The sequence below is a fragment of the Rhodotorula paludigena genome (assembly GCF_050403205.1).
Source record: "Rhodotorula paludigena JCM10292 DNA, Rt_paludigena_JCM10292v1_ctg1, whole genome shotgun sequence".
Lineage (NCBI taxonomy): Eukaryota > Fungi > Basidiomycota > Microbotryomycetes > Sporidiobolales > Sporidiobolaceae > Rhodotorula > Rhodotorula paludigena.
In genome coordinates, this window is record NW_027481457.1 from 188,409 (window position 1) to 214,060 (window position 25,652).

At 62.5% G+C, this 25,652-nt stretch overlaps 10 protein-coding genes across 10 annotated transcripts; 7 read left to right on the forward strand and 3 right to left on the reverse strand.

Moving 5' to 3' along the window:
• Window positions 1-63: 63 nt before the first annotated feature.
• Window positions 64-2,354, forward strand: JCM10292_001940 (SNG1 family protein; the record flags this gene model as incomplete). The annotated part of the gene is made up of 14 exons (XM_076645361.1): window positions 64-128; window positions 213-291; window positions 366-414; window positions 478-513; window positions 575-829; window positions 885-1,013; window positions 1,070-1,103; window positions 1,158-1,374; window positions 1,437-1,450; window positions 1,522-1,764; window positions 1,826-1,893; window positions 1,955-1,966; window positions 2,029-2,093; window positions 2,175-2,354. The coding sequence occupies 14 exons, from the start codon at window positions 64-66 to the stop codon at window positions 2,352-2,354; spliced, it is 1,446 nt and encodes a 481-aa protein (XP_076508888.1).
• Window positions 2,355-3,036: 682 nt separating this feature from the next.
• Window positions 3,037-4,348, forward strand: JCM10292_001941 (Saf4/Yju2 family protein; the record flags this gene model as incomplete). The annotated part of the gene is made up of 6 exons (XM_076645362.1): window positions 3,037-3,063; window positions 3,139-3,164; window positions 3,233-3,310; window positions 3,373-3,457; window positions 3,518-3,582; window positions 3,643-4,348. The coding sequence occupies 6 exons, from the start codon at window positions 3,037-3,039 to the stop codon at window positions 4,346-4,348; spliced, it is 987 nt and encodes a 328-aa protein (XP_076508889.1).
• A 340-nt stretch (window positions 4,349-4,688) lies between these two features.
• JCM10292_001942 (uncharacterized protein) lies at window positions 4,689-6,359 on the forward strand (the record flags this gene model as incomplete). The annotated part of the gene is made up of 3 exons (XM_076645363.1): window positions 4,689-5,202; window positions 5,259-5,943; window positions 6,023-6,359. 3 exons carry the CDS (start codon window positions 4,689-4,691, stop codon window positions 6,357-6,359), a joined length of 1,536 nt encoding a protein of 511 aa, XP_076508890.1.
• A 248-nt stretch (window positions 6,360-6,607) lies between these two features.
• JCM10292_001943 (discoidin domain-containing protein) lies at window positions 6,608-11,122 on the reverse strand (the record flags this gene model as incomplete). The annotated part of the gene is made up of 14 exons (XM_076645364.1): window positions 6,608-6,893; window positions 6,953-7,383; window positions 7,448-8,107; window positions 8,163-8,774; window positions 8,836-9,390; window positions 9,455-9,777; window positions 9,838-10,081; window positions 10,134-10,231; window positions 10,304-10,433; window positions 10,495-10,522; window positions 10,588-10,648; window positions 10,709-10,871; window positions 10,933-10,957; window positions 11,043-11,122. The coding sequence occupies 14 exons, from the start codon at window positions 11,120-11,122 to the stop codon at window positions 6,608-6,610; spliced, it is 3,696 nt and encodes a 1,231-aa protein (XP_076508891.1).
• Window positions 11,123-11,928: 806 nt separating this feature from the next.
• On the forward strand, window positions 11,929-13,418 carry JCM10292_001944 (uncharacterized protein; the record flags this gene model as incomplete). Its single annotated transcript, XM_076645365.1, has 4 exons — window positions 11,929-12,178; window positions 12,244-12,400; window positions 12,459-13,209; window positions 13,275-13,418. The coding sequence occupies 4 exons, from the start codon at window positions 11,929-11,931 to the stop codon at window positions 13,416-13,418; spliced, it is 1,302 nt and encodes a 433-aa protein (XP_076508892.1).
• A 506-nt stretch (window positions 13,419-13,924) lies between these two features.
• On the forward strand, window positions 13,925-16,214 carry JCM10292_001945 (uncharacterized protein; the record flags this gene model as incomplete). Its single annotated transcript, XM_076645366.1, has 10 exons — window positions 13,925-14,194; window positions 14,262-14,324; window positions 14,393-14,444; window positions 14,503-14,648; window positions 14,795-14,919; window positions 14,981-14,996; window positions 15,062-15,608; window positions 15,670-15,780; window positions 15,838-16,075; window positions 16,139-16,214. 10 exons carry the CDS (start codon window positions 13,925-13,927, stop codon window positions 16,212-16,214), a joined length of 1,644 nt encoding a protein of 547 aa, XP_076508893.1.
• Window positions 16,215-16,474: 260 nt separating this feature from the next.
• Window positions 16,475-18,331, reverse strand: JCM10292_001946 (catalase; the record flags this gene model as incomplete). Its single annotated transcript, XM_076645367.1, has 6 exons — window positions 16,475-16,604; window positions 16,662-17,010; window positions 17,069-17,206; window positions 17,269-17,683; window positions 17,757-17,814; window positions 17,880-18,331. The coding sequence occupies 6 exons, from the start codon at window positions 18,329-18,331 to the stop codon at window positions 16,475-16,477; spliced, it is 1,542 nt and encodes a 513-aa protein (XP_076508894.1).
• A 775-nt stretch (window positions 18,332-19,106) lies between these two features.
• Window positions 19,107-20,079, forward strand: JCM10292_001947 (uncharacterized protein; the record flags this gene model as incomplete). Its single annotated transcript, XM_076645368.1, has 3 exons — window positions 19,107-19,131; window positions 19,748-19,936; window positions 20,006-20,079. The coding sequence occupies 3 exons, from the start codon at window positions 19,107-19,109 to the stop codon at window positions 20,077-20,079; spliced, it is 288 nt and encodes a 95-aa protein (XP_076508895.1).
• A 436-nt stretch (window positions 20,080-20,515) lies between these two features.
• Window positions 20,516-22,154, forward strand: JCM10292_001948 (uncharacterized protein; the record flags this gene model as incomplete). Its single annotated transcript, XM_076645369.1, has 7 exons — window positions 20,516-20,571; window positions 20,811-20,929; window positions 20,990-21,098; window positions 21,165-21,498; window positions 21,554-21,616; window positions 21,678-21,885; window positions 21,955-22,154. The coding sequence occupies 7 exons, from the start codon at window positions 20,516-20,518 to the stop codon at window positions 22,152-22,154; spliced, it is 1,089 nt and encodes a 362-aa protein (XP_076508896.1).
• A 1,574-nt stretch (window positions 22,155-23,728) lies between these two features.
• JCM10292_001949 (uncharacterized protein) lies at window positions 23,729-25,620 on the reverse strand (the record flags this gene model as incomplete). Its single annotated transcript, XM_076645370.1, has 5 exons — window positions 23,729-24,393; window positions 24,459-24,543; window positions 24,638-24,938; window positions 25,017-25,438; window positions 25,516-25,620. 5 exons carry the CDS (start codon window positions 25,618-25,620, stop codon window positions 23,729-23,731), a joined length of 1,578 nt encoding a protein of 525 aa, XP_076508897.1.
• Between the last annotated feature and the right edge of the window lie 32 nt (window positions 25,621-25,652).

Here is a 25,652-nt window from a genome sequence, read left to right on the forward strand (position 1 = left end):
GAGACCGAGGCAAGGACCAAAGCCTCGCTGTGCGATGCAGACAGGCTCAAGCTCTCGCCAGCCATGTCGACAGAAGCTGAACGAGCGCACTCGGACCAGGCAACGCTGCGAGAGGATGCAGAGGACGTGTGCGGACCTTCTCATCGGGACCAGCGCGACCAACAGCGATCGAGATGGTGCTGATCATCTTGCTACCGGCGCGCTACCTGCAGACACGGGCCCCGACAGGTCTCTCTGTGGGACTCGGCACTGGCAGAAGGGCGGAAAGCCTTCTTGAAGTCGGCCCTGCTGGTGCGCCGCCTGCTCGCACCCTCTTTTACGCTGATCCAGGCGTCTACGCTGTGCTGACCTTTCTCAACGCGCAGGGGCTAGTGCTCACCACATTGTGCATGTTTGCCGTGCTACCGATCTACTGTGCGTTCGAGTGGGCGCAGTCATTGCAGACTCGACATTGACCTCAGTCTACCCGTCTATCAGGGGGCGCCTACTTCCGCCAGGAAGAGAACCTGTACCGTACGTTCCAGTCAGACCTGCTTCGAGCAAAGCAGGACTGACCTTAATCTGGGTGTGGCAGGCCTGACCGTCGCCCTTGTCGACCTGGATTCACCGGGCGCCGCAGCCGCTGGACGAACACCAGCTCTCGGTCCAGCTCTCACAGCAAGCCCTGCCGCCATCGACAGTGCACAAGAGTATCATCTCGGCTTCAATGTCATCGACAACACTCCCTTCGACATCTCCGCCGCGACGGGCTCGTCGCCTCGAGGTCTCGACGTGCACGAATGGGCTGCTCACGCAATTCAGGACGAGGACTACTTCGGCGTGATCATCGGTACGTGTCCTTGATTGCGCATGTGTACACGTTGACTGAGAACTACTCCCCGTAGCCAACGCAAATGCGACAACGTCCGCTGTGTCGGCTTTCGAACAGCTCATCAGTGGAACTCAACAAGTCCAGTATCAGAGTCAGGGCGCGCTGTCCATGTATTACTCGGAAGGGCGGAACTTCGAGACGAGTGCGTTCATCGTGTCTCTCGTGCTCTCTGCACAGCTGACCCTTGTCCGTGTGCAGTGGATCAATGGGTCGCACCAGGCATGACCCGCCTGTGCGTCCGCCTCCTCTTCCTATCCAACCTTGCGGCTTACATTAGTTACTGCAGCATCAACACGTATGTGATGCCTGACGCCGGCTCCGCCCTCGTTGCGCAAGTTGCGCCCCGTCTGTCGGCACTGACGGCGGATCAGTACGGCGCCATCAACCGGACGGCGTTGGCGAGCGTCATGTCAAAGCCATTCAGCCCGGCAACGTGGAACATTCGTCCGATCAGCGAGTTTGCTGGCATTCCGGCAACCTCGGTTGGCATGCTCTACCTCCTGGTCAGTCGATACTCGCTCAGACACCGTCCCAATGCGCTGACACGGCTCCGTTTGCTACACAGGTCTTCACCTACTTGTACGCATACGGCGCTACACCTTGCAATCTTTCAACAAGTCGCGCACTGATTCCCCTTTCGCACCGCGCAGCATCTCCCTCTTCTGGTTCATCGCGCGCCAGCCCATTGAGCGCAAGCTCCGTCTCCCGGACCTTGTGGCCCTGCGCCTACTCGTCCCGGTCGTCCAGTACCTCTTCATCTCGCTGTGGATCTCGCTCGTCACCATGGCCTTCGGCGTCACTTTCGAGCGGTACTACGGCCACGGCGGGTTCCCGCTCTTCTGGCTCAGCAACTTTCTGGCGCAATGGGGATCAGGCATGCCCATGGAGATCGCGTAAGCCGTTCCCGCGCCCGTCGCCAACATTTAGCGCACTGAACACATCTCGTATTCGCAGCCTTGCATTCCTCGGACCGCGCTACACGGCCTTCTTCCTCGTGTTCTGGATCATCCTCAACGTATCAGGTGTGTGAATCGGGCCATCTGACGTACGAAGCCGCCGCGCTGACGATACTCGAGCGCGCAGTCTCCTTCATCGGTTCGTCGCCACCGTCATCTCAGACATCTTGAAGAGGCTGATATCTGACTTTTGACGCGCAGACATTGCCGACCAGTCGCACTTCTACTCGTACGGCTTCATCCTGCCCATCTACCAGGCCGTCCAGGTGCGTCTCATTCCTTCGCTTCTGAAACGAGTCACATTCACTCCTCTGACCCCGCCGACCAACCGGCCTTGCGACATGCAGAACGGCAAGACGATTGCGTTCGGCACCAAGAACCGCTTCGCGCAGTACTTCGGCGTCGAGGTCGCTTGGGTCATCGTGGGCTCGGTTGCGCTCGTTGGCGTGGTCATCTTCCAGCGTAAACAGCAGGAGCGGCAGAAGGCAGCGGAGCGAAGACGGGAGAAAGAGGGCAAGGCGCAGTAGAAGCAGTATGTACACCCTTGATCAGCGGTTTCGCGGTGTATTGTTCGAGGGAGGAGCGAGAGCTGATGAGAACGAGGAAGCGAGAGGAAGCGGCGTGCGAGGCGGGGCATGCGCGCAGTACTGCTGTAGTAGATGCAGTACGTGCCACGAAAGCATTCGAGACTGCTCCAAGCGCGGACACCGATGGGGTTCTGGTCGAAGAGGCGCAGGCCGCGGGGGCGAGGCGGAGAGGACCTGGCTCTCGCTTGCCCCACTCTGCGCGTACGAGTAGTCGGGCACTGCAGCTGCAAGCTCTAAGCACTGCTGCAAGAGCTCTTGCCAGCTCCCTTGTCGCCGCCACCTCCCTCGTTCCTCTCATCGCCTTCTCCGGCTCCCATCCGCCTCTCCGCCTGTCGACAGCCAGCAGAGCTTCGGGGACCGGCTTGCAGAGCCTGTGTGATCGATCGACCGCTCTGTGCCCAGTGCTAGCGCTCTCACGCGAAATTCAGTGCGTTCATCGTCGCCTCGCCCCGCTGACTTCGCTCAGCCCGCGATTCTCCGTGCGTGAGCGGAGCTGACCAGATTGTGATGAGCAGAGTCCATAAGGCTACGGCTTATAAGCTCCGACTAGGACCGCCTACGCCTCGCCTGCCACTCCTCTTCTTTCCCTCGCTTCGCCTGTGTTCCGTAATCACCAGTCAAGATGTCTGAACGCAAGGTGCTCAACAAGGTGTGTAGCGTGCTCTCTTCCCAGCGGAGGCTCCATGAGGTAGGCCGATCCGCTGACCACCCTGCTTTTGCGCAGTACTTCCCGCCGGATTTCGATCCGAGGTGCGTTGATCCTGCTCATGACCTGAGCTACACTACGTGACACGCTCTAACACCTCTGGACTTCACAGCAAGATCCCACGGCGGAAGATGCCGAAGGACAAGCAGCAGATCGTCCGTCTGATGGCGCCGTTCAGCATGCGGTGCAAGTGAGTATTGAACCGCTCGTTTAGCTCAAGGAGCGCTTCCATTGACCAGTTTCTGTGTGCAGCACTTGCGGCGAGTACATCTACAAGGGCAAGAAGTTCAATGCGCGGAAAGAGACGGTGCAGGGCGAGGACTACTACGGCATCAAGGTGCGTGCCCTTGCCTGCTTTGCTACAGAACCAGGCTAATTGACGTGTCCCTTCCTGCAGATCTTCCGCTTTTACATCAAGTGCACGCAGTGCTCGGCTGAGATCACTTTCAAGACGGACCCCAAGTGCGTTTTGCGAGACCTGACCTGACGAGAAGAGCCCCGACTAACCGCTGCGATCCGCAGAAACTCCGACTACAACTGCGAGCACGGTGCTCAGCGCAACTTCGAGCCGTGGCGTGCGAATGACGAGAAGCAGGAGGAGGACAAGCTCGCGCGGCTCGAAGAGGAGGAAAACAACCCGATGGCGGCGCTCGAGAACAAGGCGATCGACTCGAAGCGCGAGATGGACATCCTCGACGCGCTCCAGTCGATCAAGTCGCGCAACTCGCGCCTCGAGCGCGCTGGCAAGGAGGACACGGACCGCATCCTCGACCACATCTCGAGCCGCACCGAGGTTGGCGACTCGGACGTCGTGCGCAAGCTGTCCGAGTTCGAGGAGCAGCAGCGCCGCGAGCAGGAGGAGGACGAGGAGGAGGTGCGCCGCGTGTTCGGCCGCGCGTACCTCGATGGCGTGCCCGACATCGAGCTCGACGACGGTGGGCCCTCCGAATCGTCCGGGTCCGAGCCGACGACGCCCCGCGATGGCGAGGACCTGCCCGTCGCGAGCGGGTCAGGCGCGTCGACCTCGGCGGCGCGACCCAAGCCTGCGGCCGCTGCGGTCAAGCGCAAGCTCGATGCGGTCGAGCCGACGGCGGCATCGCTCCTCTCGGAGGCGCAAAAGGCCATCGTTGGGCAGAGCTTCGGGACGATGGCGCCGCCCAAGAAGAAGAAGGACAACAACGCGCTCGCCAACAAGCTGGGCATCAAGCTCAAGCCGGCGGGCAAGTGAGCGAAGCGCGTGTCTATCGGAACGAGGCGGTGCAGGAGGTCGAGGTGGACGATGTTTTCCCCGCAGCTGTCTCTCGCTGTTGTAGTGCCTACTTCCTGCATATCGTGCATTGCCGGATCGTTCTCAGCCCGTCTGTGGAGCGAGCCGGAAATGAGCGGACATAAGCAGTCCGAGCTGAGGCGCGAGCGAGACGAGCATCGCCTCGTTGACACTCCGTCACCCGCGGCTCTCTGCTCGAGCCAGACTAGCACGTGAGCAGGAGACCGTTACAGCCACTCTGAAGCTACCTGTACAGCCGGCTGACCCGCTCGACGCCTCGACAGCTTCCGCTCTCATCACCATGGGCAAGCGCGCATCTTCCCCCGTCGGCGACCGCCCCGCCGCCAAGTCGAACACCGCGCCCTCAGCAGCAGAGCGGGCGGCAGTGGGCGCGGAAGGCATGGGCGAGTTCGAGGACCAGTGGGAGGATGAGCTCGAGGACGACGCGGAACTCGGCGAGGTTCACGATGCGGCCGATGACGACGACGCCGAGGACGGCGGCGAGGACGGCGGGATGGACGTTGACCAGCAGGAGGAGGAGCGGCCACCCTCGCCCAAGGCGTACCTGCCTGGCGGCAAGCTCGAGGAGGGCGAGTTCCTCGCGCCCGACCTCTCGACCTACCCGCTGCTCCACTCTTTCGTCCCGACTTGGCCTTCCCTCTCCTTCGACGTCCTGCGCGACAACGACGGCGAGGAGCGCAGGGGCTACCCGGTCTCGTGCGCGCTCGTGGCGGGAACGCAGGCGCAGGACCCGACCGCGAACGAGGTTACCATCATGCGGTGGGAGGGGATGGGCAAGACGCGCAAGGACTACGGTGCGCAGGCTTGTGCACTGTCATTGATTACACCGCTGACATTGCCGCATTCGCAGAAGAAGACGACGACGATTCGGACGATGAGGACACGGAGGACGACCCCGTCTTGACGTTCCGCTCGATCCCGCACAAGGGCGGCGTCAACCGCATTCGCGCACGACCGCTCGGCAACCCGCTCTCTGGCGGCCCGCCTGTCCCCCCAGACCCCTATCACGTCGCGACCTTCGCGGAGACGGGCAAGGTCCACGTCTTCGACGTCGCTCCGCACCTTCACTCGCTCCTCTCCCCCGCCACTGCCTCCTCTACCCTCTCCAAGACCCCGCTATACACCATCGACAGCCACGGCCGTGCCGAGGGCTTCGCGCTCGACTGGGCGAAGCCTATCGGTGGCTCGTCCTCCGCCCGCCTTCTCTCCGGCGACATCCACTCCAAGATCCACCTGACGACCCTCACCCCCTCCTCCTGCACTCCTTCGCCCAAACCTTTCGTCTCGCACACCGACTCGGTCGAGGACATTCAGTGGTCTCCGAGCGAGGCGACCGTCTTCGCGTCGTGCTCGGCCGACCGCAGCATCCGCGTCTGGGACATCCGTGTCAAGGACCGCAAGAGCGTCATCGGCGTAGCGGGCGCGCACGAGAGTGACGTCAACGTCATCAGCTGGAACTTATCAACCAACTACCTTCTCGCCTCTGGTGGCGACGAGGGCGGGATCAAGGTGTGGGACTTACGCAACTTCAAGGGGTGAGTCTTCTTCCCTCTTGCATCGTTCGCGTCCACAATTGCGTGTCGAGACCTTTCTCACCGCGTTTGTCTCCCGCAGCACCAAGGCGCCCGCACCCACGCCTGTCGCCTCTTTCTCCTGGCACACGGCGCCCATTACCTCGATTGAGTGGCACCCCACGGAGGACTCGTGCTTTGCTGCTTCGGGCGCCGACGACCAGGTCACGCTGTGGGATCTCTCGGTTGAGGAGGACGAGGACGAGCGCCCGACGGGCGACGACGCCGACCGCCTCAAGGACGTGCCTGCGCAGCTCCTCTTCTGCCACCAGGGCCAGCAGGACATCAAGGAGGTCCACTGGCACCCGCAGGTGCCCGGCACCGTCATCTCGACCGCGTCGGACGGCTTCAACATTTTCAAGGCGTTGCCCTTCGCATAGACGCCGTCGCCGTCGTTTTGCCGTGTTCCGTTGTCGTGCCGTGTGCAGGCTGTAATACTGTTCTGTTGCGCGGGCGCTGCGATCTCTCCTTGGCTTTGCGTGCGTGCGGGGAGCAAAAGAGTGCGATTTTAGGGCTACAGGCAGAAGCGAAGGGCTACAAAGAGACATGCTGCAGGCTGTTGTGCGAAGATACAGTGGTGCGGATCTGGCACAAAGATCAGGAGAGAGCTGAAGCATAGAGAGATCTATTAAATCCACTCGGGCCGAACGCCCGCAAAGAGGCCTTGTGCCGTGAGGTCGAAACCGGCCGCGAACTCGGCAATGCGGTCCTCCTCCGCTCTGCCGCCGATCTCGCTCGGCTCGGCCTCAGCCTCCTGACGGCGCGTGAAGTCACGCGCATGGCGCGAAGTCTCCGCGGCGGGAGGAGCAGCGTCCTCCGTGCGACGGCCCCAACGGCGGCGAGAAGTGGTCGTCTTGCGCGTAGCGGTGTTTCTCGCGCGTGTCCTGCTGGTCGTAGTAGCGCTAGTCGTCGCGCTGTAGATACAGGACTTGTCAGTCGAGACGATTCGGCGATCGCGGGAGAAAGAACGCACGCAGCAGCTGGGTCGCTCGATGAGGCCGCGCTCGTAACAGGCACCTCGGCATCGGCGGCCGAGGCAATTGTCGCCATCGACGACTGTGCGGCAGCGCCCACTGCAGCAGCTGGGCTAGCTATGACCGCGGCCGGGTTGTTGTAAATCTGGAAGTCGGCGAGACCGACGGCCGTTGTAGTCGACGACACCTCAAAGACGCCGAACAGGAGTGAGTCGGTCTGGCGAGCGGTGAAGTTGAAGTAGGTTGGTGACCCGTCGTTGTTGAGCGGGCCGAGCCACATGATCTCCTGCGACGAGAACATGACGGCGCAGTTGCGGATGTTGTCGGAGGCCGACGCGCGGTCATACAGCACGAACTGGTTGACCGTGATTGGCGAAGTGCCAAAGTTGAACGCGAACCAGGCGTTGACGCCCTCGCCGTTCGTCACCCACTGCAAGTCGCAGAACGGTGTGTCAAATCTAGACTCAGCGTTGCGACGAGCCAGAAGAGCGCACCTCGGTCGTCGTCAGGCCGTCAACCGCTTTCGCCGGCTCAGAGCCGGTGACAAAGGAAGACCCGGCAACTTCCGCTTTCTGAGCGTAATTGACGAGGGTAGCCGACGGCGCTGACGCTGCGCTGCTCGTTGACGAGGCCGCCGCCGAAGCCAACGCCGAGGCTGCAGACGAAGAAGCTGATACCGCCATCGAGCTGGATGCCGAGCTGAGAACGCTCGAGGCGGTGCTTGAAGCTGCGCTCGATGCCGCTGCGGAGGAAGCGACACCCGCCGACACGGCCGCTGACGAAAGCGCCGAAGCGACCGAAGTTGCGCTCGCGGCGGGAACCTTGGATGATGCGGCGCCGCCACTGATGACAGCCGCGGGATTGTTGTAGATTTGGAACTCGGCAAGACCGACTGAAGTAGTCGTCGACGAGACCTCGAAGATACCGAAGAGAAGGCCATCGGTCTGGCGGGCCGTGAAATTGAAGAAGGTCGCGGAACCGTCGTTATTAAGCGGACCGAGCCACATGATCTCCTGTGACGAGAACATGACGGCGCAATTGCGAATATTCTGAGTTGGCGAGGGGCGGTCGTAGAGAACGAGCTGGTTGATGCTGATCGTTCGGCTGAAGTTGAACCCAAGCCACGCGTTGACGGTCTCGCCGTTCGTGACCCACTGCAGACCATGGCCAGTCAGTATTTGCGTTCTCAGGAGGCAGCAAGCAACGCACCTCCGTACTAAGGAGGCCATCGAAGACCTTGTACGGGTCAGACCCGTCGATCCAAGACGAGGCGCCGGTGAGGGTGCCCGCAGCGTAATTTGTGAGCGTGCTGCTAGGCGCAGCGATGGCACTTGAGGTCGGCGAGGGCTTGACCGAGGTGGAGCTGGCCGAAGCAGACGAGCGCGTCGAGCTCGCAGCCATAGTCGACGAGACGACACCGCCCGAGATTGCGGCCGACGAGAGAGCCGACGCGATAGACGTCACGCTGGCAGGCGGAACATTAGCCGAAGCGGAAGCCGCAGCGCCGCTACTGATGACTGCGTTCGGGTTGTTGTAGATCTGGAACTCGGCGAGACCGGCCGCCGTCGTAGTGGACGAGACCTCGTAGACGCCAAAGAGCAGTCCCGCAGTCTGGCGAGCGGTGAAGTTGAAGAAAGTCGGAGATCCGTCGTTGTTGAGCGGGCCGAGTGGCAGAATCTCGGAGTTGGAGAACATGACGGCGCAATTGCGGATGTTCTCCGTCGGCGAAAGGCGATCGTACAAGACCAGCTGGTTGATGGTGACGGTCTTGGTAAAGTTGAAAGCGAGCCATGCGTTGGCCTTTTCGCCGTTCGAGATCCACTGCAATCGACAAAGAGCGGCGTCAGGTGTTTGCCTCGAGTTAGCGAGCCATTCAGCGTACCTCAGTGCTGAGGGAGCCATCGAAGACCTTGTATGGGTCGGAGCCGTCAATCCACGAAGAAGCGCCGGTGAGAGTGCCGACCGCATAGTTAGTGAGGGTGCTGATGGGCGCCGCAACGCCGCTCGGAGTAGCCGACGGCTTGACCGACGTTGCACTGGCTGCAGCCGAGGTGCTTGCTGTAGACAGAACGGCGGCAGCAGCAGACGAGGTCGCGGCAGGCACGGCTGACGTTGGCGAAGCGCTTGTGATTGCGCTCGCGTTGTTGAACAGCTGGATCTCGGCTAGACCGACAGCCGTTGTTGACGGCGAGACCTCGAAGACGCCAAAGAGAAGGGAGTCGGTGTAGCGGGTCGTCAAGTTGAATACGGTCGCGCTGCCGTCGTTGTTGAGTGGCCCGAGCCAGATGATCTCTTGGCTTGATAGCATGATGGCGCAGTTCCGGATGTTGTCGGTTGGCGACGGACGGTCGTATAGTACGATCTGGTTGAACGCAATCCAGTTGTCACCGAAATTGAGCGCAAGCCAGGCGTTGACCGTCTCGCGGTTCGTTGTCCACTGTGAATATGGTCGCGTCAGCATGCGAGGTTCAACGCCTGCGAGAAACTGCTCGAAAGCGAACCTCGGCAGACGCATTCGTCGGCGCACCGCCAATCACGCCGTCAACAGCCTTGGTCGGATCCGAACCAGCAATCCACGACGAAGCGCTCATCTGCGCGCCGAGAGCGTAGTTGACGAGTCCTGCGGGCACCGCAGCAAGAGGTGCTCCACCTGCCGACGGGCTGACGAAGGCAGAACCCGAAGCGGATGTGGCACTGCTAGACGCTTTCGACGCTGACGCCGGCACGGTAGCCGAAGTTGACGATGCAGCTGAGGCAGCGGCCTTCGAGGTCGACGAGGCGGACGCAGACTTGCTGGTGCTGCTTGTAGTATTAGCCTTGACGACTGCAGAAATTGCACGTTAGTCGGAGCAGATCTGTGAGGCGCTTCGGAAACGAGACGAACAGATATCGTTCTGCGCGCCATCGGTTCCGAAACTCCACGATGCATGGTAGCCGGCCCGGTTGTAGTTGTCGATCCAAGGCACATTCGAGGGCGTGTTGTAAGCGTACAGCGGGCGCTTGGCGCCTGCAGTGCAGCCGCCATTCGGGCAGAAGACCGGGTCTTGCGGCTTCGCAATGGGCACCGCGTCAGCAGGCGAGTTCGTCACCTTGCAGTCGAAGCCGGTCATGTAGTAGTTGCCCGTGCCCTGCTCGCATCGTGTCAGTCAAGTAACGAGCCAGCAACTCGCCGGAACGCGCATTGTTGGCCAGCCAGAACCAGCCGCAGATGCACTTCGAGCCTGTGCAGGGCGGCATCTTGGCGGGGATCTGGAATGTCGTCATCTTCTGCTTGACGCCTGTAGCGCAGCCAGGAACGGACAATGTGAGCGTGATTCGCAGATCAAAAGCTCGACAAGGCTGCTCCGCACACTGGTGGTTGACGCTGAAGATGGCCAGGTTGTCCATGGTGACTTTGGCGATGTCGTCTACATCGGCGATACCGAGGGCACAGCCGGAAAGCAGATTGAGGTCGATTGTCGAAGCGGCAGGGTCGCCGGACTGCAAGTATGACATTGTCAGCTCAGACACGTTCGTCAAATGCTTGGAGGAAGCGACACACATGGTAGGCGCCAGTGTTTCCAGGACACCTGACAGCGACAGCGGTAACAGTTGTCAGCGCAGGTCAAACGACTGAGAGGAGTTAGGCGCCTACGCGTCCAGAACGGAGCCTGGGACGGTCGGAGAGACGCCGAAAGAGGTCCAGGCCACGTGACCTGATCATTAAAGTGTCAACGCAGTGCTCAGAACGAGGACGGGAAGCAAAATTGACGCACAAGCGATTTCGAACGTGACAGACCCGCCAGCGGGAAGCACCTCGACTGTCCCGTCCGTCCGCTTCATGGGGCTCAAAGCACGATATCCGGGCCCGCGAAACCACCATTCGTCCTGCGTAGCCAGCCCGGGGCCGATCGGAACGCCGACGAGTCCAGCATCGTTCTGCGCGCATGCGTGCAAGTCAGCGAAGCGCCTCGCAGCAGTGCAAGGCATGTGCGCGTACCGAGAAGCCGTTACCCACGCCGTACCTACACGAAGAGAAGCAGAAGTGAGCCAAATTGCGTGAAGATCCACAGGAAGCGTGAGAACAGAGGTGATTAACGATCAACGCACATCGACTTCGTCCAAATCGTCATGTGCGCCAGCGCATGGCCGGCGCCGAGTAGCAGGCTCAGTGCCAAAGCCGCGTGCATATGTGAGCAGTGGATTGCCGCAGCGAGCAGAGGTGAGGACGAAAGCAGTGCGGCCGCGTCGGAAGCTCGAGTCGGCCCTCAATGTCGGTCGTCAGGCGAGAGCACCAGTCGGGAACATCCTTGCACTGCGGCCAGGCATACGACGCGTTCGGAGAGTTCGCACAGCAGACGATACCGGAAAGAAGCCATGGCCGCGGCGAGGAAACCCTTCCCGAACAGGCTATCAACGGTGGGCCTCGACGTCGGCGGCTGTCTTGCAGAGCTCCGGAAGCGGTCGGCCTGTCGTCAGGACCGGTGCGCCGGGTGGACTCCGTCTCGCAGGCCTGCGAGCGCTTCTAAAACCGCCCCGCGCTAGATAGATGAAGAAGGGGCAAGCAAGCGGGCATTGACGAAGCTGCGACTGCGGGATTCACGCATGTGCGTCTGCATGTCAATAGCGCGGCAACCTGAGCTTGCCGAGCCTGTCTGCACGCAATGAAGTTCAACGGGTGAATCTGAGAGGGCCGAGAACCCGCCAGGACCAAGACAGGACGAGTGTCCGAGGAGGTGACTCCGGTAGACAGTCCGCGAGCGCAAGCTAAGGACCCGTCCAGCGTTCCTTGCACTGTCTGCTGCAGTATCAGGTCGTGCACAGTGCTCGCGCGAGAAAGTCAAAGGCGGATCCTGCTGCGCCGTGCGGCCTCGGAATTGTCAGCAAGCGTCGACTTCTCCTCACAGAGCTCTGACCGCCGTGTACGGGCTGCAAGCTGCCCAAGGACTGAGGAATGTTCAGCTCCTCGCACACTCTGCCTCCCCTGGCGCCTGCCATGCTGCCGCAGTCCCACTCCCCCTCGTCGACTTCATCAGCTCCGGCCCTCGGCAGTCCAGGCGCTGCACTTGTCCGCGCAGCCGAGGTCGCAGCGCGCGACCCGACAAACCTGCTGCCTTTGCAGCCCGTAGCCTCGGGCTCGCAGTCGCCGCCAATGGCCGCCTCGGCGTCGGCTTCGTCCGCCTCCACTTCGCAGCCCAAGAAGCGAGGCAGGAAACGCATCAATGAGCCGCTCGACAACATCAACGGTGCGCTGACACATGGCGCTCTGCACTGGTTGTGATCGAGCTCAGCTGACCCACCATGCCTTCAGGCAACCCCTCGCTCGATGCGGACGAGAAGCGCAAGTTGCAGAACCGCGCGGCGCAACGCGCTTTTCGAGAGCGCAAGGAGAAACACCTGGCGGAGCTAGAGGCGCGAGTCGAAGCGCAGGACGCCATCCTCGCGAGTTGTCGCGGCACGATTCACCGGTGCGGCTTTCTGACCGGCTTTCCGTCTCTTTCGCGCGCTCACGCTTCATTCCGCCAGCCTCGTTGCTGAGACGGAGGCATTGCGGCGAGGAGAGCAGCCGGCACGAACTGCCATTCCGCCAGAATGCCTTGGCGACGCCATCGACCCGCTTCCCGCGTCTGCCAACAGTCCTCCCGCCAGCGTGCCTCCACCGACGAAGGGATCTGCCAGCTCGACCGTGGCCAGCCCACTGCCGTCTTTGCCCGCCAAAACGGCTGCCTCTATGGCGAAATCGGGCGACGCAGCCGCCTCTTTCTCTTCCGCCCTTTCCCTTGCGTTCGCTGCCGACGTGGACTCTAAGCCCGTCATCACCCCGCCGTATGAGGACTCAAAGGATGTGCCACCAAGAGAGTCAGCTCCGGCGCCCCCGGTCAGCCTGGCCGAGGTAGACATGGCGGCTCTCGACGAGCTCTCGTTCGATTTCGACGCACCCTTCGACTTTTCCGAATCCATTTCCCTCCCGCCCATCTTCTCCAGCCTGCTCGACGATCTCGCACTGCCACCCTTGTCCAACTCGGTCTCGTCCGGCCAGTCTTCACCGTCGTACGAAGCGGAGGATGCCTGTCCAGGCGACGACGACGAGCCGCCGCCCTTGCCGAACGGTCGCATCCCGTGCGAGAAGCCCGAGTGTGACTTCGGAGCCGTCTCCTGCGCGTTACCCTTGCCGTGGCGACCACCGACCATCGCCGGCGACGACAAGAATCTCTGGGTCGCACAAAAGTGCTGGGCCAAGCTCCTCAGCCATCCGCTCTTCACCGAGTGCGATTCGGTGCGTCGTCCATCTCTCGCCGCATGAATCGAGGACAGATGGTTGACTTGCTCTCGCTCCGACAGGACGACCTGTGCCAGGAGCTGCGAAACAAAACGCGCTGCTCGTCCGACGGACGCCTCGTGTGCCACAAGAGCGATGTCTGCGACATCTTCCGGAGTATCCCGCAAAAGGCCAAGCTGCGAGCCGCGGCTCTGTCCATGCAGTAGAGCGCATTGCCTGCGGCGTGTTGGACGCTACCTTTTTTCTGTCACCTGTCTCTGTTGTCGTATCTACAGTACCCACCTTTGCACTGCACAACTCCTCTTCTGCATGTCTGCTGGAAGCGCGAGACTGGTGGCACGCGCAATCGCGGCCCTCGTGACCAAGACGATCAGTGTCTCGCCCTGCTTCCGTTCTCGGCCCATTTTGGCTTTGCTCGGGCCGCTTGCGGTGGGTTTAGGAGTGGGGGGCTCAGAACGATGTGTGGCCCTGGATTTGCGCAGACTCGCAGCAACCCGGCTATTCGAAGGGGTACCGGCCTCTTCGGTTTGGCGGTTCTTCTCCGTCGTTCCGGACGTGGACGACGGCGTGGACAGCGAGATGGAGTCCGCTGCGGGGCTGAAACAGCTTCAGACTATCGTCTGCGGGGTTCTTCAGGCTTGCTCCTCCCTCTCTTCCTCGCTTCTGCCGCGCACCCATCTCCGCCCCGCCTGATCGTCCCCAAACCGCCGCAATGCGCGCAACGGCTACCTTGCTGCCGCTGGCAGCTGCAGCTTCGGTGTACGCTGCAGCTGTACCCGCTTCCTCGAGCCCGTGCTACGACCTGTGGAAGACTGCTCCCGCCATGCTCGAGGCGCTCGAGGTCTACGAAGTGCAGGACTACGTTGACGGCGTTGCCAACTTCACGACAAACTGGTCGACGCCTGCCTACCCTGCCCCCGTGCTCGACTTGCCGCCCTTCTGCCGCTTGGGTGCCTACATCCACACGAGCAATTCCTCGAAGGTCCGTTCGACGCTGCGCAATTGCGCGAGGCATATTCAGAGCTGACGACGAGACCGCACACCTGCAGGTCCAGTTCGAGGTCTGGATGCCGCACGACTGGTCCGGCCGCTTCGCCATGGTTGGCAACGGCGTGCGTTCTCAGCGTCTCATGTGATCGCTCATCCCGCTGAATTTTCTGAACCCTTCGTCCGTCTGCAGGGCATGGCTGGCGGCGTCAACTTCCCTGACATGTGGGGGCCCATTGCGAATTGTGAGGAGCTTCCGCGGGCAGTCCCTTCGTGCCCAGCCGCTGATCAGCCGCTACACAGACAAGATGGCGGTCTGCAGTACCGACACGGGACACAACGGCACTTCCGGTGATGGAACGTTCCTGCTCAACGGCCCGGAGACGCAAGTCGACTTCGGTTACCGCGCTGTGCACCTCACGACCGTGTACTCCAAGAAGATTGTCAAGGTACGTTGCGACGTGCTCATACTCGAGAAGCGAGCCAGGGCTGCACCGCGCGCTGTGCCGACTAGATCACTGCGGCTCTGGCTCATTCTGCCGGCCTTCGACGCCTTGCCCTTCGGTTTCATCTCTGACCCTCCAGCACCCCACAGGAGTACTACAAGCAGGCTGCGAAACACGCCTACTGGATTGGCTGCTCGTCGGGCGGCAAGCAGGGCTTGAAGGAGGTCCAGATGTACCCTGAGGACTTTGACGGCGTCATTGCTGGAGCTTCTGCGTGAGTTTCTGTCGCGACGCTTTTTTGCCCAATTACGTAGCTGACACATATGGACACACAGTCTCTGGTGGTCGCACGTACGCACGATACTCATTGCTGAACGAGGGAGTCTGGCTGACGAGTGTTCTATCGGTGACTGCAGCTCAACGCCCAAACTTACCGCATCAACGCGATCGTCAACTCTGTCGACTCGCCTGGCTATCTCAACCGTTCCGACTACGACGTGATCGGCAAACTCGTCCTGCAGCAGTGCGACGGGCAGGGGACCGACTCGCTTGAAGACGGCATCATCGAGAACCCTCGCGCCTGCCAGCCCGATCTGGAGCAGCTCTCCTGTGACGCGCCTGGCGCAAATGCCACCGCCTGCTTGTCGGACGCGCAAATCAAGACGATGTACCGCATCTGGGCGGACTACCATCAGCAGAACGGCTCGTTCGTTTTGAGCGGCTTCGAGCACGGTGCTGAAGGCCTGGCTGCCTTCTCGGTCAACGGCTCGCCGTACGGCCCCGGCCCGGACTACTTCGCGTACCAAGTCCTCAACAACACCGAGGTCACGGCCTTCTCGGCGAATGCGACCGAGATGGACCGCCTCATCGACATTGCCGACGAGACGGACCCGGGCCAGACCAACGCTGCCGACCCGAACATTCAGGACTTCCTCAGCCGCGGCAAGCTGCTGACCTATGTCGGTGAGTCTTGCTTTCGCTCGCGCAAATACACGGGCGCGCGCTCATTCTGCTCGTACCCCAGGACTCGCCGACACGCTTATCCCGTCTGGCCTGACGATCTGGTACTACGAGCAAGTGCGCAAGGCGCTCGACTACCCCGAGGATTTGCACGACTCGTTCCGCATGTTCACCAGTACGCCTTCTTCTCCCTCGAGGCTGCTCACTCGACCTAACGGCTTTTCCGGTGCAGTGCCGGGCATGGGACACTGCCGCTCGGGACCCGGTGCCTTCAATTTTGGTGGGCCCGGTCAGCGGGCGCTGCGTCAAGGCGGTACCTCGACCGGCACGTCCTTTGACAAGGAGCACGACATGATCCTTGCCATGATCGACTGGGTCGAGAAGGGCTCCGCTCCGGACATGCTCATTGGCGCCAAGTACGTCGGCGACGACAAGCGTAACGGCACGCTGCTCGAGCGCCCCCACTGCGTGTAAGGACCACCTGCTCCCATTCCGCAAAAGCAATCCGCCACTCACGCGTTCTCTGATCGCAGCTACCCGAAGCAGGCTGTGTACAAGGGCGGCGACCCTAACGCGGCTGCGAGCTTCGAGTGCGAGAACATCCTCTGAGCGAAGTCTGATCGCGCTCTTCCTCCCTTGCGCTTTTCACCTATCGTTCTGCTTTACTCCAACGCTCCAATCTTCTCAAACGTCTGATCGTGCGCCTGTGCACACGGCAATGAACAAAAAAAGCCTCGCAAGCGATTCTCAGCGGAATTTATTTGGCGACTCCGAGCGAGAAGAGAGAAGAATGACGAAACGGGTTACGACATAGCGAAGAGCAAGTACTACGAACAGATCAACCGGTTCAGCCACGCGAGACGTCTGCCTTAGGAGCGGTTGGCAAGGTTGGCGCGGAACTTGATCGCCTCCGACGCCGGCAGAGGCTTGAACGGCTCAACCTTGCCGAGGTTGAGGCGCTGAGCAAGGCCGTTGCCGATGTCGGGGTGAATGGCGTAGCTGCAGAGACGGAGAGTCAGCGTCATGGACAGGCAAGGAAGGCACGTGGAGGCGTACAAGATCGAGACGGTGCGACGCTTGATCTCGTCGCTCTTCGCGCCGCCGAGGTGGCCCGCAACGTTGTCGACAAAGCGCTGCTTGGCGCCGTCGTCGAAGACCTTCTCCCAGAGCTTGCGCGGCTGCTCAAAGTCGAGCTCGGTGACGGAGCTCAACTCGGTGATCAACGAGCCGACGAACTGCTCGTGCGCCGAGAAGTCGTACGGCGCCTCCGGGTAGGTGAGCTTCTGGATCGTCGACTGGTAGTTCGGGCGGTTGCCTTGGTTGTGGAACGCCATGAAGCCGTCCCGCTGGAAGTTGGCGGGCATATGGATCGGGGCGTTGACGGGAAGCTGGGCATAGTTGACGGCTACGGGGAAGAACAGGTCAGACTGGGCTCCGCGCCGGCGCAGAAGCGAGACACGCACAGAGACGGTAGCGGTGTGCGTCGGGGTAGGCGAAGAGGCGGGACTGGAGGACGGGGTCGGCAGAGGGCTCGATGCCGGGGATGAGGTGCGAGGGAGCGAAGGCGACCTGCTCGATCTCGGCAAAGTAGTTCTTGACGTCTGTCACGGTGCAGTATGCGTCAATACCGATTCGTGGTGGTTGAAGGAGGGGGATGACGCACTCTCGTGCAGGGTGAGGGTGCCGACCTTGCGAAGCGGGAACTCGTCGTGCGGCCAGATCTTGGTCAGGTCGCAGATGTTGTAGCGGAACTTCTCAGCCTGCTCGGGCGTCATGGTCTGCACGCAGAAGTCCCACGAAGGGTGCTCGCCGCGCTCGATTGCCTCGAAAAGATCCTGGTTGGCGTAGTCGGCGTTCTCGCCCGCAAGCTTGTCCGCCTCGGCTTGCGTGAAGAACTTGGTGCCCTGCTTCGAAACGTAGTGGAACTGCGCGTAGACGAAGCTGCCGTCCTTCTTGACGAGCTTGTGCGTGTGGCCTGAGTAGCCGTGCATGAAGCGGTAACCGTTAGGCACGCCGCGGTCGCCGAACAGGATCATGACCTGGTGGAAGGACTCGGGTTCCTGAGAGAGATAGTCCCACTGCACACATCGAAAGTCAGGAACAAGCATCGACCGGCGGCGAGATTCCACGGAGGAAAGAGCGCAGACGTACGAAGTGGTCGGCGTCCTTAAGGTGCGTCTGCGGGTCGCGCTTCTGCGTGTGGATGAACCTGTTCGGAAAGCACAGTGTGAGCTCGTCGGCGCAGGCCTGGGAAGGGGGAGAACCGGGACGAACCTCGGGAACTTGGCGGGGTCACGCAGGAAGAAGACAGGCGTGTTGTTGTATACGTGGTCCCAGATGCCCTCCTCCGTGCGCAGCTTGACCGAGAACCCACGCGGGTCGCGCGCCGTGTCCGCCGATCCGCTCTCGCCACCGACCGTCGAGAAGCGCACCGTGGCCGAGCACTTGTTGCCGCGCTTGCTGAGGAGCTCGGCGCACGTGAGATCGTCGAGCGGGTCCGTCACCTCGAAAGTGCCGTGCGCTCCACCACCCTTGGCGTGCACGACGCGCTCCGGGATGCGCTCGCGGTTGAAGTGCGAGAGGGCGTCGATGAGGGCAAAGTCCTGAAGGAGGAGAGGGCCGTTCTGGCCGGCGCGCTGGGCGGCGTAGGGCTTGCCGACCGGGTGGCCCTGCGAGTCGGTGTGTACAGCGCCGTCGCGCTGGTTGAAGACCTCTGAGGAAGGCATGATTGCTGCGGAGCGGAAGGGCGGGAGTCAGCGGCTGTGGCAAAGCGAGTGTCTGGTTGATGTGGCGGCCGTGGCCGAGCTCGTGCACTCAATCAGATGCTGCTGGCCCTATTCGACCAGCGCCGGCACGTCCGCCGCCGCCATCACGACGATATCGAGGCACTCGGAGAGTGGCGCCGCGCGGCTCACGGCGCAGCTTGCAGGACGGGCGCGAAGTGCACCCGCAGGGCGCAGGCGCGCTCTGAATGTGTGGTGCAGGTGCTCACCGAATGTCTGGTGAGTTGAGAGAAGGAAGGAAGAGAGAGCCGACCTCCAGCGGCCTCAGGGCGGGCAGGCCGCAGCCCCGCGTTTCCGGCCTTCTCACGGCTTTATTCAGCGAGAATTCGTCGCCTCTGATTGGTCTGATCGGCTAGATGTGTCATTTCTCTCCTTGCCTCTGTTCGCCGTCGCCGCCGCCGGAGTCCGCGCCAACCGGTCGAGCACTTTTGCTCCCCCTGCGCCACTCCCAGCGAAGCGTGCGCTGGTGGGTCTCTGCCCTCTCTCACTCTGTGGCCTATTAGCAGAAATGCGCTGTCACGGTCAAAGTCGGCCAGGCAAGATCGTCGACTTCTGACGACGAAGCGGGTGGGGTCGTGGCCGAGAGGCAAAAGTCAGCGGGAGCGGCGGTGTTGTCTCTCTCTCTGACGCTATGACACGACGATTCCGCAATGCGGTAGATCTCCGAAGAGCAGGCAATACGTCATCAAGTAGGGAGTGCGGGAAAAGCGTCGAGACGATGAAGAACGCTCTGTCGCAGAAGCGTGGGTCCGGCGCCTCTCGCAGGGCTGTCGGACTATCTCGCGGCGGAGTGTGTCTACCCTGCTGGCAAGTGCCCTGGCTGCGATAGGAATCCAAGTGCTGCCGCAACTCTTGCGAGACGAGCGATCGCGACTTGAGAAGGTCGAGGGCTGCGCAGGTGCCAATTTGTCTGGCGGCACCGCTGGACGGCAAAGCACCTTTCTCGCTAGCAACCACGTTAGGAAGTGGACCTGTGCGCAGCTCTGGCACGCAGCCCATCGCGGTGAGAATCGCTTAGTGGCACTTCGCCTTTTCGGTTTTTTTTTTGCGTTGTCCCGTCGCTTCGGGCTTCGCCGCGCCGCTTGCAATAACCAGGTGGAGTCGAAGAAATCGCAGGACGACAATGCACAATGATGGAATAGCAAGAAAAGCTGAGGCCGGACCACCCCGGCCGGGGCAATTGCTATGACATCGGTCGAGGGGAGGGCGTCAGTCGTCCAGGTGCATGGTCTCGCGACCACCTCGCTCTCCCTCCTTCCTCCTCACAACACACTACCACAGCCACACACGACAACAGTGAGCTCTTGCAATGCAGCTCGACAGCCCTCGCCGCTCACTGACATCCTTTGTCACCACCAGTGATCCCCACTGCCCAGGACCGCGCTACCAACGACGGCTCGAAGCCCGTCCAGGTCGGCTCCGGCGGCGCTGTCACCCAGGACTCGGCCACCGCCAACGCGACCAACGCCCTCCCGGCAACCGAGACTGGCGGCCGCATGGCGCACTCGAACCAGCAGGTCCCCGAGGGTATGGAGCCGAAGCAAGTTAGTGCGTCACCTGTTCCGTCCGCCCCTCCTTTCGCGAGTCTGCCCTGCTGACCTCGAGTACCGCAAACAGAGCCGAACCAGGACCCGTCGCAGGTCGGCGCCGGCTCGGGCGGTGAGGGTATCGGTCGCACGCACCAGGCGTGAGGAGGGGAGGGCTTAGCATATCGCATCGTACATAGCAATCAGCAAATACCAAGCAGTCCAGCACATTCCCTCCAGTCATCGAGGACATCGTGAGAAAAGCCTCGTGGGCGAGACGACCAAGCCAGCAGGATGGTGAGCGGAGGTGAGGCACAGGTCGAACATGCGGAGCAGAGCCTCGGTGCATTGGCCGAGTCTCCTCTGTCACCGGGCTTCACGTGAGGCAACGCAAGGACAAGCGGAGCAGACGGAAGGTAATCGCCGAGGTGAAGCTGAGGCGGACGCTGCGGCGACAACGCGCGGCGGACGCGTCGCAGTCGAAGCATCTCGTCTCGCCCACTCGCCGCGCAGAGCGTACTCAGTCAGCTAGCTGCAGTCTCAGTAGAGCCTCGACGAGTGCTCAGACACGCGTCGATCCCCACGAGCGCCCCCATTCGCCATGCCATCTCGCTCGCACCGCCTCGCTGCTCTCGCGCTCGCAGCACTCACCGTCTTGTCAGTCCAGCCCGCTCGTCGAGCTCAGCGTGCTGCATCTGGAGCGATCGGGCAGTGCGACGGTCGCAAGCCGTGTCTGGCGGTGTGTCGAAAGATGTTGGACCACCTCGGCAGTTCCGCGCGGAGGGCAGAGGTACTCAGCGGGGCCGGCGGACACGTGCTTCGCCGCACTCCAACTGCTCACAAGCCTGGGCGACCGCTGTGCCTGAAGCGCTGACCCGCTTCGCGCGCCGCCACAGCTTCACATTCGCCGTCGCTCAGAACACCTGCAATGGCTACGAGGAGTTTTGCTCCCGATCCTACTCCAACGTGTCTGTCGTAGGCGCACACAACAGCTATGGCGTACGAGCGGGTAGCCGTGCGTCAGGGGTCCTGTCTCGCTGCTCATGTTCCACTCGTTGATGTCCTCATCTCGCAGTTTCGGCAAATCAGAACTACACGGTCGCAACGCAGCTCGACGACGGCATCCGACTCCTGCAGGTCCAGGGCCACATGAACGGAAACGAGCTGCATCTGTGCCATACGCTGTGAGCCGCACCGCTTCGCTCGCCCTGCAGCCGCGCGCTGATGTTCCCTTACGCACGCACACCTAGCTGTCTTCTCCTTGACGCCGGCACGTTCACATCGTACCTCGAGCCGGTCAAGTCGTGGCTCGACAACAACCCGAACGAGGTCATCACGATCCTCATGGTCAACTCGGATGGCATCGCTCCCTCCGTCTGGGCCCAGTCTTTTGTCGACGCAGGACTCGAAAACATGGTCTACACTCCCGCCAGCACCCCTGTCGCGTATGACGCATGGCCGACGTACCAGGAAATGATCAACAGCGGCAAGCGGGTCGTCGCGTTCCTCTCTGCCGGAGCGGACACCTCGTCGGTGCCCTACCTTCTCGACGAGTTCACCAATATCTGGGAAACTCCCTTCGACGTGAGTGGAGCAAATGACTCTGCGGAGAAGCTTGCTGACGCTGCTAGCATGGCAGCAAACCGACGTCTCGTTTCCTTGCACGGTGGACCGTGTGACGGGTTCTGCCGAGGGCAAGATGGTGCGTTGCTCTCTTCGTTCTCCTGATCTGAGGGCGCTTACACCTCGCTCGCCGCATGCAGTACCTCATGAACCACTTCCTCAACGTCAATACGACCATCCTCGGCCAGACGTATCCCGTTCCGGCCACGAACGACCTTCGCGAGACGAACGCCGTGTCCGGGTCAGGCTCTCTCGGCGCGCAAGCCGACACCTGCCTGTCAGAGCACGGGTACTACCCGACCTTCACCCTCGTCGACTACTATGACGTCGGAAACGGTTCCGTCTTTGGTGAGTTCTGCTCGTCGCGTGAGCGTCTCGTCGATAGAAGACCGCTGACCGTTGTTCTCATTTGTGCAGAGTACGCCGCTCAACTCAACGGCGTGACCTACAAGCCTGTCGAGATCGGAAACGGCACGACCGCTTCGGACGACTCGAGCCCCGTCGGCTCGTCCTCGACGCCTGGCAGTGGCGCCGCGTCGCTCTGCTCGCGGGCTGGTCTTGCCGTGAGCGGTGTGGCGGGACTTTTCGCTTCGTCGGTACTTGCGCTCGCAGCGTGAGGCGGCTCACGGACACTCTGCACAGACACTCTGACTCTCTCCTCGCATTTGCATTTTACCGTACTTGCTTTCGATCGTGCGGACCGTGCGAGTAACACTAGCCTAGCCTGGCTTCACTCGAGTCCGATGCGCTCAAGGCTCGTCGGACTTTACGAGAAAGCCATGGAGAGCGAGGACCGGCGACCTCCGGCAGCTTGTACTCGTCTACCCGTCTTTCCCTCGCTCCCTCCTGCCCGCGCCTCTCAATCCTCCAAACGAGCCTTTCGACTAGATCGGATCCCGCTGCCCCGAGCGCGCACAGCATCGCGCCCTCCCTCACCCGCATCGCCCCGCCCCCTCGTCCCGCCCCCACTATCGCACTATCGTCACCGAGCCCGCCCCATCCGCGACGATGCCGTCCCCGCCGCGCATCCGCCGTTCTTCGACTGCGCCGCAGCTCTCGCTTGCGCACCTCCGCGCCGCGTCAGGCGACCGCCGCGGTCGCGAGGAGCGGCGTGACGTCCCGAGCATGCGCATCTCGCGGACGACCAGTGTCGAGGGCGAGGGCAGCCCGAAACGCGGGAGGACGACCACCATGATGAGGACTTCGGAGGTGAAGGGCCGGGGGCGGTCGCGCGGCGGCGCGAACGCGAGGAGCTGGTCGCGGGCGACTCGCGACGAAGGCGAGAAGGTCGTACGGGAGGGGCGGACGCGGCGCGAGGACTCTCTTGAGGGACGGCTACAAATCGCACTTTCAACTGCAACGGCGGAAGAAGCGGGCGCCGCCGTGGACAAGCTGGACGAGCGCAACGAGGTGCTTCCGCGCGGTGCGCGCTCCTCCACGTCCCGCCCGTCGTCTCTCCCGCGACGGTCCATCCTCTCCAGCCAGGTGGTCGGTGGCACATGCAAGACCTCGTCAGCTCGTCCGACCTCCCGGCGCCGCTCTCCCAGTCCGTTCCCTCCTTGGTCCGCTCCCGCCCGTCCCGCCGCATCCGTCGTCACGTGCGAGGACGACTCGCTCTCGCCCCTCTTCTCGCCCGAGTACCAGACTCTCGTACACGTCCGGCAGTACGGCGCAGGCGGCGCCTCCTCCGCCGGGAGGACGCGCGGCCGATCGAACGAGCGCAGTCGCAGCCGCAGACGCCGCGTTGGTCCGTCGCTCCGGCTTTCGTACGACATCCCGAGCGAAGAGGAGGCTTGGAACGCGGCAATGCGTTTCCTGGAGGCTGCACCGCTGGAAAGGCAGGCGGAAGAAGACGGGGGAGAAGACGGTAGCGGGACGAAGACAGAGGCGAACAGCATTCGCGGCAGGGCTGCGCAGAGGAGGTTGCGACTGGTGATGGACCAAATTTGCGCTTAGTAGAGATTGATGGGCACGCCTGCGGCGCATTGGTTAATGGCTTTCGAGCTCGCTCGCAACGCTTCGCGTCCTCAGTATCGCTCAACGGGGCAACAGCTTCTCAGCACTGCGCGCTGTCGTCTAGCGGGAGCCAGTACGAGAGGAGAAGGTACAGAATGCGTGTGTGGTATTGCGACGACAGGACAAAGACAGGGAGACGACGAGCAAGCGACTGCGCCTCGCGCCGAGAGCACGCTCAGTCCACATCCTCGATGATCGGGTCCTGCATCGCCGTGTCCCCGTCCTGCGCCCCGGCCCTCCTCGACTCGCGCGCCCTCCGCTCCGCAGCCTCCGCCGCAGCCGTCGCCGGGTCCTTACTCTCCGCCTCGCCCGCCCCGCGCTGCTCCCCCTCCTCTAGCGGCATGTCCTCCGGGTCGTCGTCCGCACTCCTCGGCCCGCCCTCGCCCTCGCCGTCGGGCCACACCCAGCTCCCCGGCAGGCGCGACCCGCCGTCGACTTCGGGGATACGCGCCGTCGCAGGCGAATGCGGGTTGAGACTGCTCTGCCGCGTCACGAGCGGCGGGCGCGGCCGTGCGGCGGAGGACGAGGTCGAGGCGTGCGGCTGACTCGATGCCGAGGGCGGCCCGCCAAACTCGGCGGTGGCGCTCGTGCTCGTCGCGCTACCGGGCTGCGATGCCTGCCCCTCCGCACCCGGCTGTTGGGGCTGCTGCTGCTCTCCATAGCCGGGCTGTCCTGGCTGCGGGACAAGCGCAAAGCGACACGTCGGACAGGTGCCGCTCGTCTTAAGCCACGGGACGATGCAGCCCTCGTGGTAGATGTGCCGACAAGGGAGCGAGAGCGCCGCCTCGTCAAGCTGGAAGGCGTCTTGGCAGACCGAGCACGAGTTGATGCCGTCCATGTCTTGCCCAGAGCGTGATGCGTCAGCCGAAGCAGAATGTAGCAGGATTAGCACGAGCGGGACGCACCGAGAATCTCCTGGTTCACCTTGATGCGAGGAAGCTTCTCAATCATGTCGTCGGGCGCAGGTTGCGGGCCTGCTCGTCCAGCCGCCTTTGCATTATAAGAAGCGGTCAGCATGGCTCGCAGGGCTGAACACGCTTTCGGAAACGCAGAGACAACTGAAAGCCAAGGGTTCGGCACGCACCTGCTCCATCAAATCGTTCAATAGCTGCTGGAAAGACTCCTCGCTCCCCCAGGCGTAGTCTCCCGCGCTCGCCGGCAGGCCGAAGGCGCCGCCCTGGAAGCCGAAGGCGTTGAGCAGCGTGCCCAGGAGGTTGAGCGGCCCGCCGCGAGGACCTGCGCCCGGCTGCTGTTGCTGACGCTCGTCGCCGTCATCGTTACCCTCGCCACGGTGTACACGCTCGTGCGAGCCCTCTGCGAAAGGGTTGTGCTCCGGGTCGTCGGCAGGATGAGGAGCATGTACGCCGAACGCTTCGCCCAGGAAGCTGCACAGAAAGGAGATTGACGCGGCGATATCAGTGAGCCTTCCTCGCGGGATCATCGGGGCCAACAGAGCGGCGCACCTTGCGAGATTCTGGATCGGCACCTGATTCTGCTGCCCTCCCGGAGCCTGCCCGCCGTCTTCCGCACCCTCGGCAGAGTCCTCCCCTTCGCCCGCGAGGTCCCCACGTCTCCGGCCCTGTCCGCTCTGCTGGCCTCGCAGCGGCACGTTGGCCCGGACGCCCTGAGGCGGCGGTGCGAGCCCGAAGGCCTGCAACATGGCGGCGGTCAGGGGGTTGAGGCCGCCCCCGAGCCCGCCTGCACCGCCTGCGCCAGCCACAAAGCCGCCACCGCCTCCGGGAGCAGCAAAGCGGAAGAGAGTGGGACCGCCTTGCCCTGGCTGTGCGCCTGGAGGCGCATTGCCGAAGAGGAAGCCGCCGAGTGGGGGGCCGTCGTCTGGATCAAAGTCGCGCGGGTCGTCTGCGTCTGCGCCGTCTGCTGGGATCTGTGCGTGCAAAGTCAGCCTCGTCCACCGCAAGGCGAGTCTGAGGTCGTGGCGGGCGGGATGACGGCATGACGGACCTCTTCGACGAAGGATCCGCCGCACTCTGGGCAGACGGGGCCGTCTGCGTTGCTGGGGAAGTTGTCGCCGTCGATAGAGCACACGTGGCAGAAGTGTCTCGGCATCGGCCGCTCTCGCGCGAGTGTGAGCACGCCAA